The 16,077-nt window shown below is 52.9% G+C and overlaps 3 protein-coding genes across 3 annotated transcripts; 2 read left to right on the plus strand and 1 right to left on the minus strand.

The window, feature by feature from the left end:
- Positions 1-461: 461 nt before the first annotated feature.
- N0V96_008459 (uncharacterized protein) lies at positions 462-5,650 on the minus strand (the record flags this gene model as incomplete). The annotated part of the gene is made up of 4 exons (XM_065758337.1): positions 462-518; positions 582-4,720; positions 4,773-5,396; positions 5,461-5,650. 4 exons carry the CDS (start codon positions 5,648-5,650, stop codon positions 462-464), a joined length of 5,010 nt encoding a protein of 1,669 aa, XP_065613092.1.
- Positions 5,651-6,648: 998 nt separating this feature from the next.
- Positions 6,649-8,439, plus strand: TEL1_1 (Serine/threonine-protein kinase tel1; the record flags this gene model as incomplete). The annotated part of the gene is made up of 4 exons (XM_053190077.2): positions 6,649-6,700; positions 6,752-6,799; positions 6,951-6,993; positions 7,047-8,439. 4 exons carry the CDS (start codon positions 6,649-6,651, stop codon positions 8,437-8,439), a joined length of 1,536 nt encoding a protein of 511 aa, XP_053052499.2.
- Positions 8,440-8,493: 54 nt separating this feature from the next.
- TEL1_2 (Serine/threonine-protein kinase tel1) lies at positions 8,494-16,075 on the plus strand (the record flags this gene model as incomplete). Its single annotated transcript, XM_065758338.1, has 3 exons — positions 8,494-8,824; positions 9,127-13,342; positions 13,618-16,075. The coding sequence occupies 3 exons, from the start codon at positions 8,494-8,496 to the stop codon at positions 16,073-16,075; spliced, it is 7,005 nt and encodes a 2,334-aa protein (XP_065613093.1).
- Between the last annotated feature and the right edge of the window lie 2 nt (positions 16,076-16,077).

The raw sequence follows: 16,077 nt of genomic DNA on the forward strand, positions 1-16,077 counted from the left end.
ACCCGTTTAACCAGCATTGCGCTCACGGAGGGCGAGCGGAGGAGCCCTTACACTTGTTTAGGGACAAGAACAGCAGAAGCGAAATGACAGCCCATTTCAGCCATTTTTCTAACTCCTCTTGCGTCTTTTGCACTATGAAATCAGGCGCGGAAATATGAACTCAGGACAGGCCACGGGCGGTAAAACTTATGCGCAAAAGATCTACACTCATCACGACTCTTTTATTCAAATATGCTTTCCTCGGGGAATATGTTTCCCGACGAGACTAGGTATGACCTCCGGCCAAAGTGTCCCATATCCTTTCCGACCCTTTGGACCTTCTCCCGAACGCCTGGTTCTATGCACAGATGACATCCACGCTGATCTTCAAGTCTTGTTTTTTTTCTTTTCTCGTTCTTCTCAATTGTTCCACTGATTCTGCCTCGTACACTGCCCCTTGCGCGGCTCAACCCCGGTTGTTCTTAGGTGAACAAAACAGGACCCTGCTTCTTTGGCTCCGGCATCACCTCATTCTCAAACTGTCAACAGATCAGCAAACTGTGTCATGAAGTCGTGGCGGAATATGTGAGCAAAATCCTTACCTCCAGGAAGCCGGTCGCGGCAATCAAGACCATGAAGCCCTCAGCCAACCCCTCGATATTCTCTTCCAACGCACCCTGTCCCTCAACGGTTCCGATACCAGCGCTGCGCTTGAGAGTGTGCGTCACCAACATGCGATGCTCCGTCAGGAACCTCCGCCCCTGTAGGACGTTGCTCGAGCCGCGGCTGACAATGGCGGCGCCGACGACCTGCGTGACCTTTGCGAGGATCTCGTAGTGCTTCTCCAGGGCCTTGGGGTTCGTCGGATCAATTTGAAGCTCCGGGTCCGCGGCGAAGAGGCCCGACGCCTCGATGGATCGGAACAGGTTTGCGTGTAAGATATACTTGGCACCGGATTTTGTCTGGGCGAGCTGCAAGAGCAACGCAAACTTTGCGGCAATGTACGTCTCTTGCGCCGTGTTGCCCGTTTGAATGATCTCGTTCCAGTCCTGCAGAATGGTCCGCAGGGAGTCGACGAGAATTCCAATAAAGTTGAGCCGGTTCAGTGTTTCGACAATGTGCTGGTCATCTTCCTGTCGTCCGAGGTTGACCAACGCGTTGAGCAGGATAAAGGCAGCCGTCTGGCATGCCGCGTCGCTGCCATACGCATCGTCGCAAATGACGTTGATAAGCCTTTCCCCGTACATCTGAATAGTCTTGTTCGTTTTCTGACGGCCGGCAACGAGGAGTCCCTGGTCTACCATGCCCGTGAGGTACCGATAGCATATGCTGTAGTACACCGCTCTGAGATCTGAGGAACCAGTCCACTTGCCAATGGCCTGCAGGCAGATTTGGAATAGCTGGTAAAGCTTGTCGCTGACCAGGCTGCCAATCGCCTGGCTCTCACGGTCAAGCGAAGGCTTCGCGGTCAAATCAAGTCTGAAAAGAAGCACCCTGGCCAACTTAGCAAGCTCCATGGCTTCCTCAGGCCGCTCGAACGCAGAAGCCTCCAAACCAGGCAAAATGGCCTGTAGCGCTTGTAGGTAGAAAGACGCTTCGGTGGTGCCCTTGAACTCGTTCGATGCAACCATGACGAGGAGCAGGCTTGTCCAGGTCTTGAGGACACCCAGACCTTGCGATGCTATGCGCTTTTGCCGGTTGGAGAAAATGAGGTAGTCAATGATTGTCGCTTCTTCCCTTTCCAGAGTCGCAAAATCTTGTGCCGTGAGCACGACGCCGTCATGTCTTCGTTCACTGCGCTTGAGATGCAGAATTTCCCTCGCCCGTTCGACGTTGTATATGGGATTGCCGTGATCGTCTTCTTCGAGGCATGAGCTGAGATCCAGATCCTTGTAAGACTGTAGAGAAGGGAGTGTCTCATCCCAAATGCCGTCTGGTAGTGAGAAGTCGTACAAATCAAAAATCGTGGGAATAGGCATGGGTTCGTTGTTCTCGCCCACAACCTGGCCATTGAGAGCCTCGAAGATGCGTCGCTTGAGGGATGGCATTCGACTCTGCGAAATGCTGCATAGCTCCATCGATATGTACTCCAAGCTCATGCTGCGCAAGGCAAGGAAGTCGATGAACGTCGGCGCTCCTTCCGTAAGTGGGAACTGAGGCATGCTGATTTCGTGCTCTTCCCATAGGAGTTGGGGTTGAATGACGACCTCTCGCAACAAGAAGTGGAACAAGATATCGTTGTCCCGCAACTCGTCAATGATAAACGGGGCTGATAGCGGCGACGTCCACAATACGCGCAAAATACGCATGCATCTGCTCTTCAGTGAAATGAGCCAGTGACGCATGCAAGTGGCATCACCGTGTGGGCTCTCGAGAAGAAGCCTCAACATGCTGTGAAAGAGTGAATCTCTTGCGGCAAAGGTGCCATCTGGTGCTATCGAGAGCGTGTCGACGCCGCAGGTGAACCCGAGGAGAAGGTGAGCAATGGTAGGCTTGTTGGGGCTTGCGGCCAAGCAGCTTGACAAGAACTCGAGTATGTAAGTCTTGGTGAGGTAGTTGGGTGATTCGGCTTGTCCGGCGAGGTCGAGCGGCGTCATCAGCTCCGCGGCGAGAGCCCGGGCAATGGCCTCGTGCTCACCATTCGCCTCCAACGCAACAATGGCCTTGTTGCGGTGGCTCTTGCGGCCCGGTGTGGACGACCATGCAGAGGTAATTTTGAAAGATGCCGTCATCTTCTGCAGCAATCGCAGGCAAGACAGGGTCAATTCGGGATGGCCGAGGCCACAGTAGTTCCCGAGGTCGACAACCAAACTCAGATGACCAACCAATCCGTCCTCGAAGGAGGCGTATGCGGCGTTGGCCACAGGAGCCCGTCGATGATTCGACTGCATCTTGATGATTGGACGCACAAGATCGAGGAAAGTAGCTTGAAGATCCAACACTTTGGAAATAACCTCTACTGATCTGAGGATGCCTAGAATAACTGGGGATGTGGGCGCTGCATTGCCGACGTCCACTGCGTCTTGATGAATGGTCTGGGCCAGCGCAGCAATAACCTTATCGTTGAACATCCACTCCATGACTCTGGCAAAGGGGTGCAGCTTAACGTATGTCGCCAGATCCGTTGCGGCCATTGCCGAGTCAATGGGAATGTTCGTCTCATTGGCGATGATGATGAGGTTTTCGTTGAATGTCGCCAAGCAAGTTGCTGCAAACTCGAGGCAGCTCAAGCGAAGCATCCTCAGTTGGTTTACATCGTTGACTTCATTAGCCTTGTTTGCAAAAACTTTGCCCATGACGGTGTCGACGTAGACTTCGATGCCCGGCATGCGATTCGCCGAGCCAAGATTCTCAGGGAACGGCAAACCATCATTCAGGGGGCTGCTGTCCTCCGGGGGCGAAATGAGCGCAATCAGCAGCTGAATGAAGGCGTGGGGTTCTTCGAAGCCGTGGCAAATGTCGTCGCTGACAGTATCCATGGATACAATGGGGGAGCTCTGGGGCGATCGATGCTGGCTTGGCGTCACAATGTAGGCGCCGTTCATCCAGGCCTCCAGACATTGCCACATGATGTTGGCCTCCTCTTGTGTTTTCCGTGAAATGAGAGCACGCAAGGCCATGAAAGTACCTGCGCGCAAATCCGCAGGGATCGGACTGCTTGCAAGCTGAAAGAGCATCTCGACGAGGTTGAAGCTAGGTTCCTTGAGCAGGAATTGCCTCGGGGCTTCGCTTTCGGACGCGAGCTTGGTGATGAGCCGCAAGTATGACTGCAACATCATGGTAGATTCCGGCTCGGCCTCGGCCTGGTCGCTGGTCGGTCTGCCAGGCCGGTATGTTGATGGCGCTTGGGGAGTCTGGGCCTTTTCTCTAATCTTGTTTGAGAAGAAGACAAGCTCTCTGAATATCTGGTGCCACGTAAGGGACTGTGACCGCCTCATCTTGCCAGACGCATGGTGGCCTTCATCCAAGAGGAATTCGTGCGCGGCCGATGCGCAATCCTCATTACTTGAAATGGCCTGCAGCATTTCGCAGAACGAGCTAACTAGCGGCGTCGAGGCTCTCCGTGATGCCCAGTGCATGAATCCAGCCAAATTGCTATCGGGGTCTGACCAGAAGTTCATCGCGGCATCGGGGCGGCCCTCGTACGCGTAGGCAATGATCACCAGGAAGCGCTCCAGGTCGAGGTCCTGTTCGTGTGTCTGGCTAAGCTGACGCTGCTCGTCCTCCTCCACGCGAAGCTTCCGCAGGACGTCGGGAAGGTTAGAAATGAAGGCATCAACAAAGACCTCTAACTGAAGCATCAAGGACGACTGAAACTCCTCTGAGAAGGTGATGGAGTCTGAGATGAGCGGAGGCGCCTTTCGTTGAAGCCAGTTGCGCATCGTTATTCTTGACGGGTCGACCCACTCTGGCGTCTTTACGTCTGCGGCAATAGAGAGGATGAAGTCGAAAGCACCATCCTTCAAAGCCTCCAAGAATTGCTTGGATCTCTGTCTGTCCTCTTTGTCCAAATCAACACCTTCCAGGCCACCGAGGAGCGAGTCGTCAAGGTACCACCCGCTGTACTCTGATAGCCACCAAGCCTTGACAGCTGCTTGAAGATACACCAGGCGCCAAGGGGTCGTCTCATCGGCTTGCGGGCAGATCATTGGGTTAAGTTGTCTCGCCATGGTCAGGCTCGAGACTCCTTCGGTCGAGCCATAGAGTGTAATGTACGCACCTAGTGCGGGGAATAAATGCGCTTCAACCCACGTTAGCGGATGTAGTTCGTTCAAAGCACTCGTCATACGTACCCAGAAGAATGTCGTACTTGTCCACGTTGCTCAAGAGCTGCAGGAAAGCCTTGAAATCGCCAACTTCAGCATCCCTCTTTTCGATTGCGCGGCACAGGATCATTGAAAGAAGCTCGTGCTGCTGGTAAAGGCTCACGCGGGAGAACTCAATCGTCTCCATCTCCTCGGGTACTTGACCGCCTCTGCCATTTATCAGTACGGCCGCAGCCGTAAGTTTGTCGGCGATTTTCTGGAGCCACGTCCTGACATCCTGGATCGCCGACATGCACTTTGGAATCAGTCTCTTTTGCGAAGAAGCTGTTTCGCCTGGCAAGCTTTGGAAGACAGTCGCGGACAGATACATCTGCACACCATTGAGAATCTCGGGATCAATCTCGTCGTCGTCCAGCGCATCAATCTCGAACATGAGACGAATGCTGTCGAGAGTGTATCTTCGTTGTTGGTGGACCCTGATCAAAGCGCATTCGAGCAGCGGGCGAGCGATGGCGATGGGGTCATCTTCGGAATCCAAGAGGCATCGCATAGCATCGATTTCGTTTATTTCGGCTTCGTCCGCGAGACTGAGAACCAGTTGCTGAAACTCGTCGTTGACGGCATATTCCTCCTCGTCGATCACAACTTTGCCTGGCGCATGGAGCTGTGTCAGTGTACACGTTTGGACGGAGAAGCTACAGAGCTTCAAACCAACCTGACTTGACAGCCTGACGGCTCTTCTCGTCTCTTGCAGGCCGGTGCCATGTTTTTTCGAGCTCCCTTTCGAATATGGCTTGGATAACGGGGTTGTCCAAAGAGTCAACGCCTTCGGGGCGACCATCGCGAATGGCAGCCAAGTCGCGGTGGAAAGCCTGCAAAGCTTCGAGGGTATTCGGTTCGGCCATTTTGAGGTGTTGGGCGCGCTATTGCATGGCCTCAAAAGTCTATTTATGTCATGGGATGAGGGGAGGCCGCGAAGCTGTCGCGTTGGCGAAAGGCGACCGGATCTGCTCGTTTGTTCGGTCGTGAGTGGTCTGCGCGGGCGACGCTTTTCGAGATGCCGGGAATTTTAGTGTGGAGCTCAGCAGCGACGAGAGGTGCTCGACCTTCAACCTTGAAGTGTGGCTTGCCGCAGGCGCGTGGGCGGTCGATGCTGCCAGTGTCTATGGTGGTGGGTGCCTGGACTTCCAGTGTCCAATTGGGTGCATTGGCGGTTGCTGTGTCGAGAAAAATTCGCGGCGTCTGTAGATGTTCCGTGCCGAAGTCAACAAGAGACGTACCTGATCTGTCCGTATTGGGTAGGTGGTGGGACTTTCTGCCGTCATTTACTTGCAATCGGGCAGGGGACCAGACAAGGTCGCAAGCTGAAGGAAAGAAGGTACCCGAGGTGGCGCAAGGAGCTCTCCAAGTACGGTAGGAATCTATGAAGGAGCTTTGTCGCAGGCTATGAAGTGCCCCGTCTCACCGAATGATTCTCTGGAAGCTCATCAAGTGTCATTCATACCTGAGCCTTGCGCGACATATTGAAACTTTTTGACAAGTCAACCGCATGCCAGCCAACGATAACCTCGTGGTTTCATTGTGACTTGGGAGACTTGGCGTGACGCCGAGAGTGGTAGTGTCAGTGCTGGACTTGAAGCTCCATCGCGACTGTTTAATACTACAATCACCACGCTTAAGCTTGCCTCAACTGCACCCTCGTGACGTTCAACACCAAAAGGTGTACACAAGGTGTTTTTTTTCGGCAAGCAGGCAGAAAGGTTCGTACATTGTAGCCTCGGTCTTGATCGGCTTACAATCTACTGTTCGAGCCTGTTGACTCTGCTCTGATACATTTGAAAATAATTAATCACTAACGAGGTCACAGGACGATGGCATTCAGACCCTACCAATTTTAACAACCATGGCGCCTCCAAAGATCAAGACGGGAGATGTGACCGTTAACGATGCGCTGGGTCAGTAACACTGTCTGCCATTTCTCAGGTTCGCAACTGACAGCGCAGCAGATTTAATCGAAGGAGGCAATCTGAGGGAGCGGTCTTCTGGTTTGGATGGTGAGTTTCGAAACCCTCCTCTTGGTGTCTCATTCCGTCTACCGATACTCATTTTCCCCTTTCTCTCTCTCTCTTCACCTGCCCCGATGCAGTTCGGAGGGATGACGATAGTGGTCTGCTCAAGGGCCAGAGATATTGACTATAGTGGCAGACCTGATCTATCTCCTGGACAAAAAGGGCAAATCGGCTAGTTTGTAAGGACTCCTGTCACTTATCCATTCCTGGCCTCTGTTGACGAATGTTTTAGATCCGCTCTTCGCGAGAAGCACTACCACCGCATACTTGAGATTCTGTTCAAATGCGCAATCAGTGAGAAGAAGACCTATACCGGGGGCAAGCGGACGACGGCTGCAGGGGCGGGAGGCAGACTAGGGAAATGCGCCGAGGCCCTTCGACTCGCTGTCGGCCATGGAGCCTCTGCCAGCAAGCTGAAGAGGAAGACGATGCTTGCTCTCATTGATCACGTCACCCAGGCTCTACCCTGTCCACCTGGATCCGGAGACGGACCGTACGTGGAGCCACTGTTGAAAGACTACGTCAAAACCATCCTCGCACTGCTCTCTCATCAGGCAAATGTCGAGCAGCTTGCTACACTTGATGCGGCCGGATGGAAGAACTGTGTAGATTTCTGCGTCGATGCCGTGCGGGTTTATCTCGACAATGCCGACCGAGACTCCGGCTCACGGGGATCCCCGGCACCGGGCACGGCATCTTTGGGCTTCTCGACTGGAAGAAGCACCAATGCCAGCCAGAAGATGCCCGGTCAAATTCATCGTGGTACCGTACAGGACCTTATTCATTGCATCCACCTCCTTGTCAGCCCTCCAAACGCGCCGCTTCACGAAAGATCTATTGATCTATCCGAGACGATCATCCAGGTACTGCAGCTGCGCCACCTTGGATTGAGCCAAGTGATTCAACTGAGCTTCGCTTCAATCAACAAAGTTTTTGTCGAGATCCAAGCAAACGACGTTTCTCGGGCTGCTAGCTTGGCCAGAGACCTTGTGCCGTTGATCAGCCATTGGTGGCAGGCGCGCACAGTATCCCAGGATGGGATGCTCAATTCAATCCGGGACGAGATGCTGAAAACCATGTTCATCATCCATCTCCACCTTGAGCGTCTTGTATGCCTCGAGGGTGACGATACATCCCGCAAAGAGATAATAGGACTTGCCGATTCCCTGTGGCTGGAGTACTCGCGACGAACCAAACATTCCCAGCTTCAACTCGATGATCTGACATTTGTCCCCCAGAGGTTGCCCGAGGACTATTTCGCACTAGAGCTCTTCGGCCTTCGTGTACACAATCGGGAGGGGGAACGAGGATGGGCTTTGTGTCAGAACCTCGCCACCTTGGAGCGAATCATTTGGAAGAGCCGCAACAAGGACAAATCACAGTCGCCAGAGGAGCAACCGCGGAAAAAGCGCAAGACTTATGCTGCGGCGACGCGAGTACAGGAAAAACTGCAGTCACCCAACTCGGCGGTACGGATAATCGCCTTGCAGCTCGTGCCCTTCCTCCTCGATCTGAACACTTTCTCTGCGGTTGAAGTGTCGGATCTTGTTATTGATCTCGCCGGCCTTGCTGGCGATAAGGACTCCACAGTAGTATCATGGGCTATGATCGCTTGCTCCAGGTAGGGCCCCTCCAAACTTTGTACAAGATCACCAAAGCTAAGGACGCGAAGCTCCGCAATGTCACAGGTTAAGTCGGCGGATAACTCAGACTCATGGAGACAGCTATGGCAACTAGCTTCTCGAGCAGTCGGTCTTCCTAGTGCCAGTCGTACCGCCAGCGTACTCTTGCACACTGTGCTTGAAAGAAACCTTGTACTTTACCACGATGTTTCCGATGACATCAACAGCATTGTCACGACTGCCGACGTCAACGGCCCAGCACTCTTGGTGGACTCCTCCATTACCCTCATGTCTCACCTACGGTCCCTAAGAAACGTCAAGCTGCCCAACGCAAGCCAGTCCACAAATCATCACGTTATTCGATGGATCTTCCGGAGATGGAATCCAGGTACGTCAATCTATAAGTTGGAGATATTCATCAATCTAATTATTTTCAAGCCGACTGGAGCTATGCTCGCGACTACTCTATCCACGCTCCGATTCATGAACTTACCAACCTGATCCGGGCTTGCTGTGGCTCACGACTTTTGACCTCGACACCTTTGACAGTGTCTGGAGGGTCCATTTGCGAGGTTTGGAAGGCACAGTACCGCACAGCAGTCCTAACACGATACCTCCTTCTGCTGGATGCACCACCGTCATCGAAGCCACGTACCCTCACAAGCTGTCGTTCAAGCACTTCTGAATCAGTCCAAGTCAACGATGCCTCTTTTCATGCCTCAAAGAGACTAGTATTGGAGCTCCTGTTCCCAAAGATCGAGGAATTGCAGGACCTCTGCGACTCGTGGGCGAGAAAGGGGTCAGAGGGAGGCGCTCCCATGTCATCAGACCGACTTCACAGCCTCTTCTCTGCAAATATCATAGGCATCCTCCTTGCCACCCAGCTTGTCGACTTGAACTCGGGCCAGTCACGGGATATCGAGAGTCTCCTGGCCAAGCTTTCCGAGGCCAGCATCAGTGCTGCTTCGAACTCGAGTGACAACCTTAGTTTCGAGCTTTTGTTGAGAACAATACGGCCGGTGCTTCCGTCACTTAACACAACAGGCATCAACAGTCTTGAGGAGAATGCTCCACTGTTGAGGTTGGTCTCGACACTGGCAGCAAGCGTGGAAGAGAGATCCTTGCGGCAATCCTCGGGACAGGATCAGGATCTTATGGATGTGGACGATGATTTCGATTCACAGGAGAGCAGAGTCAGCGTTACGGTATCCGAGGTCCCTCGCTCGAGCATCTCCATGAGTCTAGACGGGGAAGCATTCTCACACGAAACTATCCAGCGTCTATACCATTGTGCGTCGATGCATAAAGACAATGGGAAGGTGTTCATGGAACAGCTTTTGTCGCTCCCTGACAAGGCGTTCCTGTTGTGTAGCACCTTCATCTCAGAACTCTTCGAGTCTGACTTGCCAATCAGTGAGGAAGACGCGATGGAAGTCGTTGGAAAAATAGGCGACATCATGGGCGAGCCCGAATACTCCTGTTGCGAAGTAGCCCACTCGGCCAGCTTGAGGATTCTACAAAGCCTCATGCCGGTCTGTAAGGACGACGAACAACCCGTGGCCAAAATGTTCGGCGACTTGTACCATCATTTTGTCAGCAAATATTTGCCCAACAACCTCCTTTCCCCAGTATCGCAGATGTCTCTCTCGAGCTTGCTGCTTGCGCTTTTGAGGACCAACCCACAGTATGGCAGCAATCTTGGCCTAGACTCTTGTCGAACGACTTTACTGTCAATCATGCAAAGCGGCACGCTACCCGTCAAGTTCTTCATCGGGTCCGCTTTACCAGACGTATTCGGCTCCTACGTACTTAAGATGCATGACGATATCTTCGTCGACGTTCTGAACAGTCTTCCTACCAACTCCCAAGACCTCGAAGGCATCGCGTTCCGCCTCTTTGTGCTGTCCCAGCTCGCATGCCGCTGGCCAACCCTGCTGAGGAGATGCACGTATCACATATTCGAGACGCCGGGGAATATCATGCAGTCCAGTCAGTATGCCAAACGGTGTCTGGAAACGGTTTCGGAAGCCCTGTGTCTGTCCTCTTCTCAAGAGTTATTCAGAATATTTAGTCCCCAGCTGCTATACACATGGCTTGCTCCCCCCGACAACGACGAAAACGCCACAGCTATCAACAAAATCGAGGACATCCCCTATGAGATTTTTGGCTTCGCGACTCTTGAGGCCCTTCTGCGAGAAGCACAGACCGAGACGACAGCGTTGCAGATCATGCGACGTAGCTACAAGGACGTCGAGTCTCTTTCCAAGCGAATGGGTACCTCCCTGGTCGACATGGTGACACAAGGATTCACAAAGATCATGGCATACGCGATTGCACATGAGCTCAGCACGCCTATCTCTATAGGCGAAGAAGGCGAAACCGGCGAGACGTGGGTTCGAAACCTTTTGGGCAACGAACCATTCCTCGATCAAATTTACTTGAACTTTGCCGACATTGTTGCCCTGTTGCTGGATCTTTTTGATCAAGAAGACCCCATCGAGAAGCATCTCTCTAGAGATAAGAGCTTCGAATACGCCTGTGAGGCATTGGACGAGATGAAGCAGTTCTCTCAGTCGACAACCGCCCTACCGCCTAACCAACAACCCATGTTCAGGGCGAAGTACCTCACCAGAGAGCTGTTCCATTTGTGTCGCCTGACGGAGTACGAGCTCCAAGAGCTATGGACACCAGCTTTGGTTGTCTCGGTCGTCCGAAGAATTTTCAATACTGTCCACCCTGCCTTGGGCTCGTTTCACGCCTGCTCCGTGCTGCGCAAAGTCAGAGTTGTGATTGCTCTTGCTGGCCCCGTTGCGTTGGAAGCTTATCCTCTGGAAATGCTGCTTTCATCCGTCCGGCCGTTCATTGTGGACTCGGAATGCGCCGACGACGCACTTGGTGTGAGTCGGTATCTCATCACGAAAGGGGCTTACCATCTCGAGCAAACCCCATCCTTTCTTGCTGGTTACGCCTTGTCTACTCTAGCATCTCTCAGAGTTTTCCTCGAGTCCAGTCAGTCGAGCACAACCCAAGAAAGTCAATTCAAGGCGACCCTGAGCAAAGCCCAGACTTTCCACTCATGGTTTAGTTCCTATCTGACTGGCTACGACTCGACCAACTTTGCCGATGAGCAGCAACGGGAGGCATTCCGCTTAATCACCCTGTCTGCTTCCAAAATTCGATCTTCAGGAAACGCCGAGAAGGGCACGCACGAGAGCACCCTGCTGATGGAGATTCTCAGGGATGGCGAACGCGAGTCGAAGCTCCTGAACGAGGCAGCTCGTGATCTAGCACTTGGTTTACTGTGTGGAGATTTCGCTGTGCCTACGACGGGCCGTCAAGATGTAATTTCCGACGACGAGGAGGCTCTACGGCACACCGGGCTCGTGTGGAAGAGCTGCAATGCATTGGCTCTCAGTGACGAGTACCTTGCCTGGGCAGGCCGCGTTGTGGGCAGGTCTTTCGCCGCTTCAGGAGAAATCCAAGCCGAACTTTTGGAAGAGTCCGAGCTATCACAGTACAACAGGATTGCACCAGGAGCTAATGACTCCGAGAAGGGACTGCTGAGTCTACTGCAACAACTCACTCAGAGCAAGGAATCTGCCATCGGAGGCTTGGCCGAATCGGCCCTGAGGGCAGTCGTATCAGAAGCAGCAGCGCAGGAAGACGGAGCGTTAGTCTCTGCCGCCCAGCAGACCTTGGCCGAATCCTTGTACTTGGCCTCCGCTTGGGCTCAATATCGCACGCCTCCCTCCGACTTTGTCCTGTCTCCGATTGTTCCTGATTCGCAAGTCTTCTTCCGGGATCATGTGGAGAGTTCCGATTGGGTCCAACAGCTCGCCGTTCACCTTGCGCAGTCGGTTTCCGAGTACATTGTCCTAAGCGCGCTGGTGCCAATTCTCAAGAACGTCAAAGGTTTTGCCCAAGATGCATTCCCATTCATCGTCCACCTAGCCTTGTACAGTCAACTGGATAAGCAGCCCCATATCAAGCGCAACTTGTCGGAAGCCGCCAAAGAGTGGCTCAAGATCGAGGACGATGCTGCGCGGACGAACCAGAAGCAGCTTATCAACACAATATTATACCTCAGAACACAGTCCATTCCCCAAGAAACATCCATCGCGGACCGGGTATCGTGGCTTGATGTCGATTTCGCTGCCGCTGCCGCTGCCGCCTCGCGTTGCGGTATGTATAAGACCGCCTTACTGTTTACTGAGGTAGCCGCCTCTCAGACGGTTCGGTCGTCTAGGCGATCATCTGCGATCCGCGAGGATGATTCTACTGAAGTCCTTCTTTCGATTTTTGAGAATATTGACGATCCTGATGCCTACTATGGCCTCCCACAGTCCCCCGATTTCTCAAGTGTGCTAGCTCGATTGGACTACGAAAAGGACGGCTCCAAGAACTTAGCCTTCCGAGGAGCTCAATACGACAGTCACATTGAGAGAAGAGACCCTGCATCACAGGTGGACAGCCAGTGTCTTGTCAGAGCTCTTGGCACTTTGGGTCTGGCGGGTCTCTCTCATTCCTTGTCACAGACGCAGCAGAGCCACGACGGAGATGAAGCTTCTTTGGAGGACACTTTCCACACAGCACGCCGACTGCAGCTATGGAATCTGCCTGTCCCATCAACCTCCGGTAACTGTGCCGTAGCCATCTACAAGGCGTATCAAAATGTCCAACAAGCCACTGACACGCTTTCTGTGCGCAATGCCATTTACGCCGGCTTCAGCCAGACCATGCGCAGCCTTGTCAGTCGCGGCTTGAATGCAGCCAACCTTCGGCAGCATCTCGGCGCTCTCGCGGTTTTAACTGAGCTTGACGACATTGCCAATGTGGCTGACTTTTCTGAGCTGGAGAGTATGCTTGGCAAGTTCGAACGACGTGGCCAGTGGATGAGGCGCGGAAGGTATGTAAACCTGTGTTTCCCCGTGTTCCTTGCTTTGCTTTCCTATGTTCTTTGCTCTATTATCTCTATTGTCTTTATCCTCCTTTTCTGCTCAGATCTCCCGCTTTACTGTTCCTCACCGAATACTCCCTGTGTTCCTTGCTCCTTTGCTTTCTTATTTTCTTTACTCTATTATCTCTATTATCTTTATCCTCCTTTTCTACTTAGATCTCCCGCTTTGCTATTCCTTATTATATACTCCCTGGGCGATAACGGTCGGAACTAATAAATAATAGGTACGAGGATATTAGCCACCTACTTTCTTGTAGAAAGACATCATTAAGCTTGATCAGCCAAAAGCCCAAGGTTCGCGCCCAGGCGTTGTCAACAGCCGAAGCCAGACAAATCGAAATCAGGTCCATGCTGATGTCCTCGGGTATCTACCGCTTCCATCAAGCAACACAAGAGTGCCTGAATCTGTCCACCTCACTTGTGCACTTGATCGGTCCGTGCGACGAACTAGGTATCAAGGTGGATGCCGCCATCAAGATTGAGACAGCCAACTCACTGTGGGATCATGGAGAGATGATCCACTCCATTCGCATGCTGCAAAATATTGATAGCGACTCATCCCTCAAGAAGCAGACAATTCCAGTCAGCCGTTCAGATCTCCTGTCGAAAATTGGCTACCAGGTGTCGGTAGCCAAATTGGAGAAACCTCATGACATCCAGAAAAACTACCTCGAACCCGCTCTCAAAGATCTTAAAGGGAACAGCCAGGGACAGCAAGCTGGGCATGTCTACCACCAATTCGCCATGTTCTGTGACGAACAGTTGCAAGACCAAGACAATTTGAAAGATCTTGCCAGGCTGCAGACCCTGCGCAAGGGCAAGAGTGACGAAGTCTCTCAACTTCAGGATCTCATATCGAACACCCGCGATCCCCATCTCAAACAACGATACCAGGGTCACCTGAACCGCGCTCGCCTATGGCTAGGACTTGACGAGCAAGAGCTCCGCCGCACGGAGCAGACGAGAGGCGAATTTGTGCGACTCAGTCTGGAGAACTATCTCCTTTCACTTACCGCCTCTGATGAGCACAATAATGATGCGTTACGGTTCACGGCTCTCTGGCTGGAGCGGTCCGAGGAGCCAGCTACCAATGAGGCTGTCAAGAAACACCTCGACAAGACGCCCACGAGAAAGTTTGCAACGCTGATGAACCAGCTCTCTTCTAGACTACAGGATCAGCCGAGCTCGCCCTTTCAGAAGCTCCTGATTCAGCTCGTCTACAAAATTTGTCTGCAGCATCCGTACCATGGGATGTACCAGATCTGGTCAGGCACAAAGGTTAAGACCCGCAAAGAGGATCAAGTGGCAGTTCTGAGACTCAAAGCCACGGAAAAGGTGGCATCGCTGCTGCAGTCTGCCAAGTCCGTCGCGGCAACCTGGCAAGCGATCGACAGGACGAGCTCTTACTACCATCGCCTGGCTGTCGACCGAGATTCGAACAAGTTCAAGGCTGGACAAAAGATGGCGCTCAAGGACGTCTACTCGGCCCAATCGCTTCAAAATGCACTGGCCAAGTACAAGATCCCGCCCCCGACTATGCAGCTCGAAGTGTCAGCGACCATGGACTACTCGGACGTCCCCATCATCTCAAAGCTAGACCCGCAAATGTCAATTGCGTCTGGAGTCAGCGCACCAAAGATCATCACGGCAGTCGGAAGTGATGGCAAGAAATATCGCCAACTTGTCAAGGGTGGCAACGACGATCTCCGTCAAGACGCCATAATGGAACAGGTCTTCGCGGCAGTGTCGGATCTTCTTAAACTACATCGCTCGGCACAGCAGAGAAACCTTGGGATCCGCACGTACAAAGTCCTTCCTCTCACGTCGGCATCTGGGCTGATCGAGTTTGTTCCTAACACCATTCCACTGCACGATTTTCTTATGCCAGCCCACGAGAGGTACTTTCCCAAAGACCTCAAGGGCTCTCAATGCAGGAAAGACATTTCGAATGCGCAAGGCAAGACTGTCGAGCATCGAATTACCGCTTATAGGAAAGTCATAGAGAAGTTCCATCCCGTGATGAAATACTTCTTCATGGAGAACTTTGTCGATCCTGATGAGTGGTTTGCCAAGCGCCTCGCGTACACGCGTACAACTGCGGCTATTTCAATGCTTGGCCATGTGCTCGGTCTCGGCGACAGGCACGGCCACAACATCCTGCTAGATAGCAAGACGGGCGAGGTTGTGCATATCGACCTGGGTGTCGCATTTGAGATGGGTCGCATCCTTCCCGTGCCAGAGCTCGTCCCGTTCCGGCTGACACGAGACATTGTGGACGGAATGGGCATTACTGGGACTGAGGGCGTCTTCCGGCGCTGCTGTGAGTTCACACTGCACGCCTTGCGTGAGGAGACATACTCGATCATGACGATACTCGACGTCCTTCGTTACGATCCTTTGTACTCATGGTCCATTTCTCCCGTCCGCTTGGCAAAACTACAGAGAGAAGTACAGGGAGAAGAATACAACAGGGACGACGACGAAGGCGAGGAAGACGGTAGGAAGGGTAAGAAGGGGCAGCAGGTCAATGAGCCGTCGGAGGCCGATCGGGCTTTGGAGGTGGTTCGGAAGAAGCTCTCAAAGACGTTGAGTGTAACAGCGACGGTCAACGACCTGATTAACCAAGCGACCGACATAAGTAATCTTGCCGTCCTCTACTCTGGATGGGCAGCGTATGCATAGAT

This window comes from Colletotrichum fioriniae, assembly GCF_027942845.1.
Source record: "Colletotrichum fioriniae strain IMI 355084 chromosome Unknown scaffold_10, whole genome shotgun sequence".
Taxonomy (NCBI): domain Eukaryota; kingdom Fungi; phylum Ascomycota; class Sordariomycetes; order Glomerellales; family Glomerellaceae; genus Colletotrichum; species Colletotrichum fioriniae.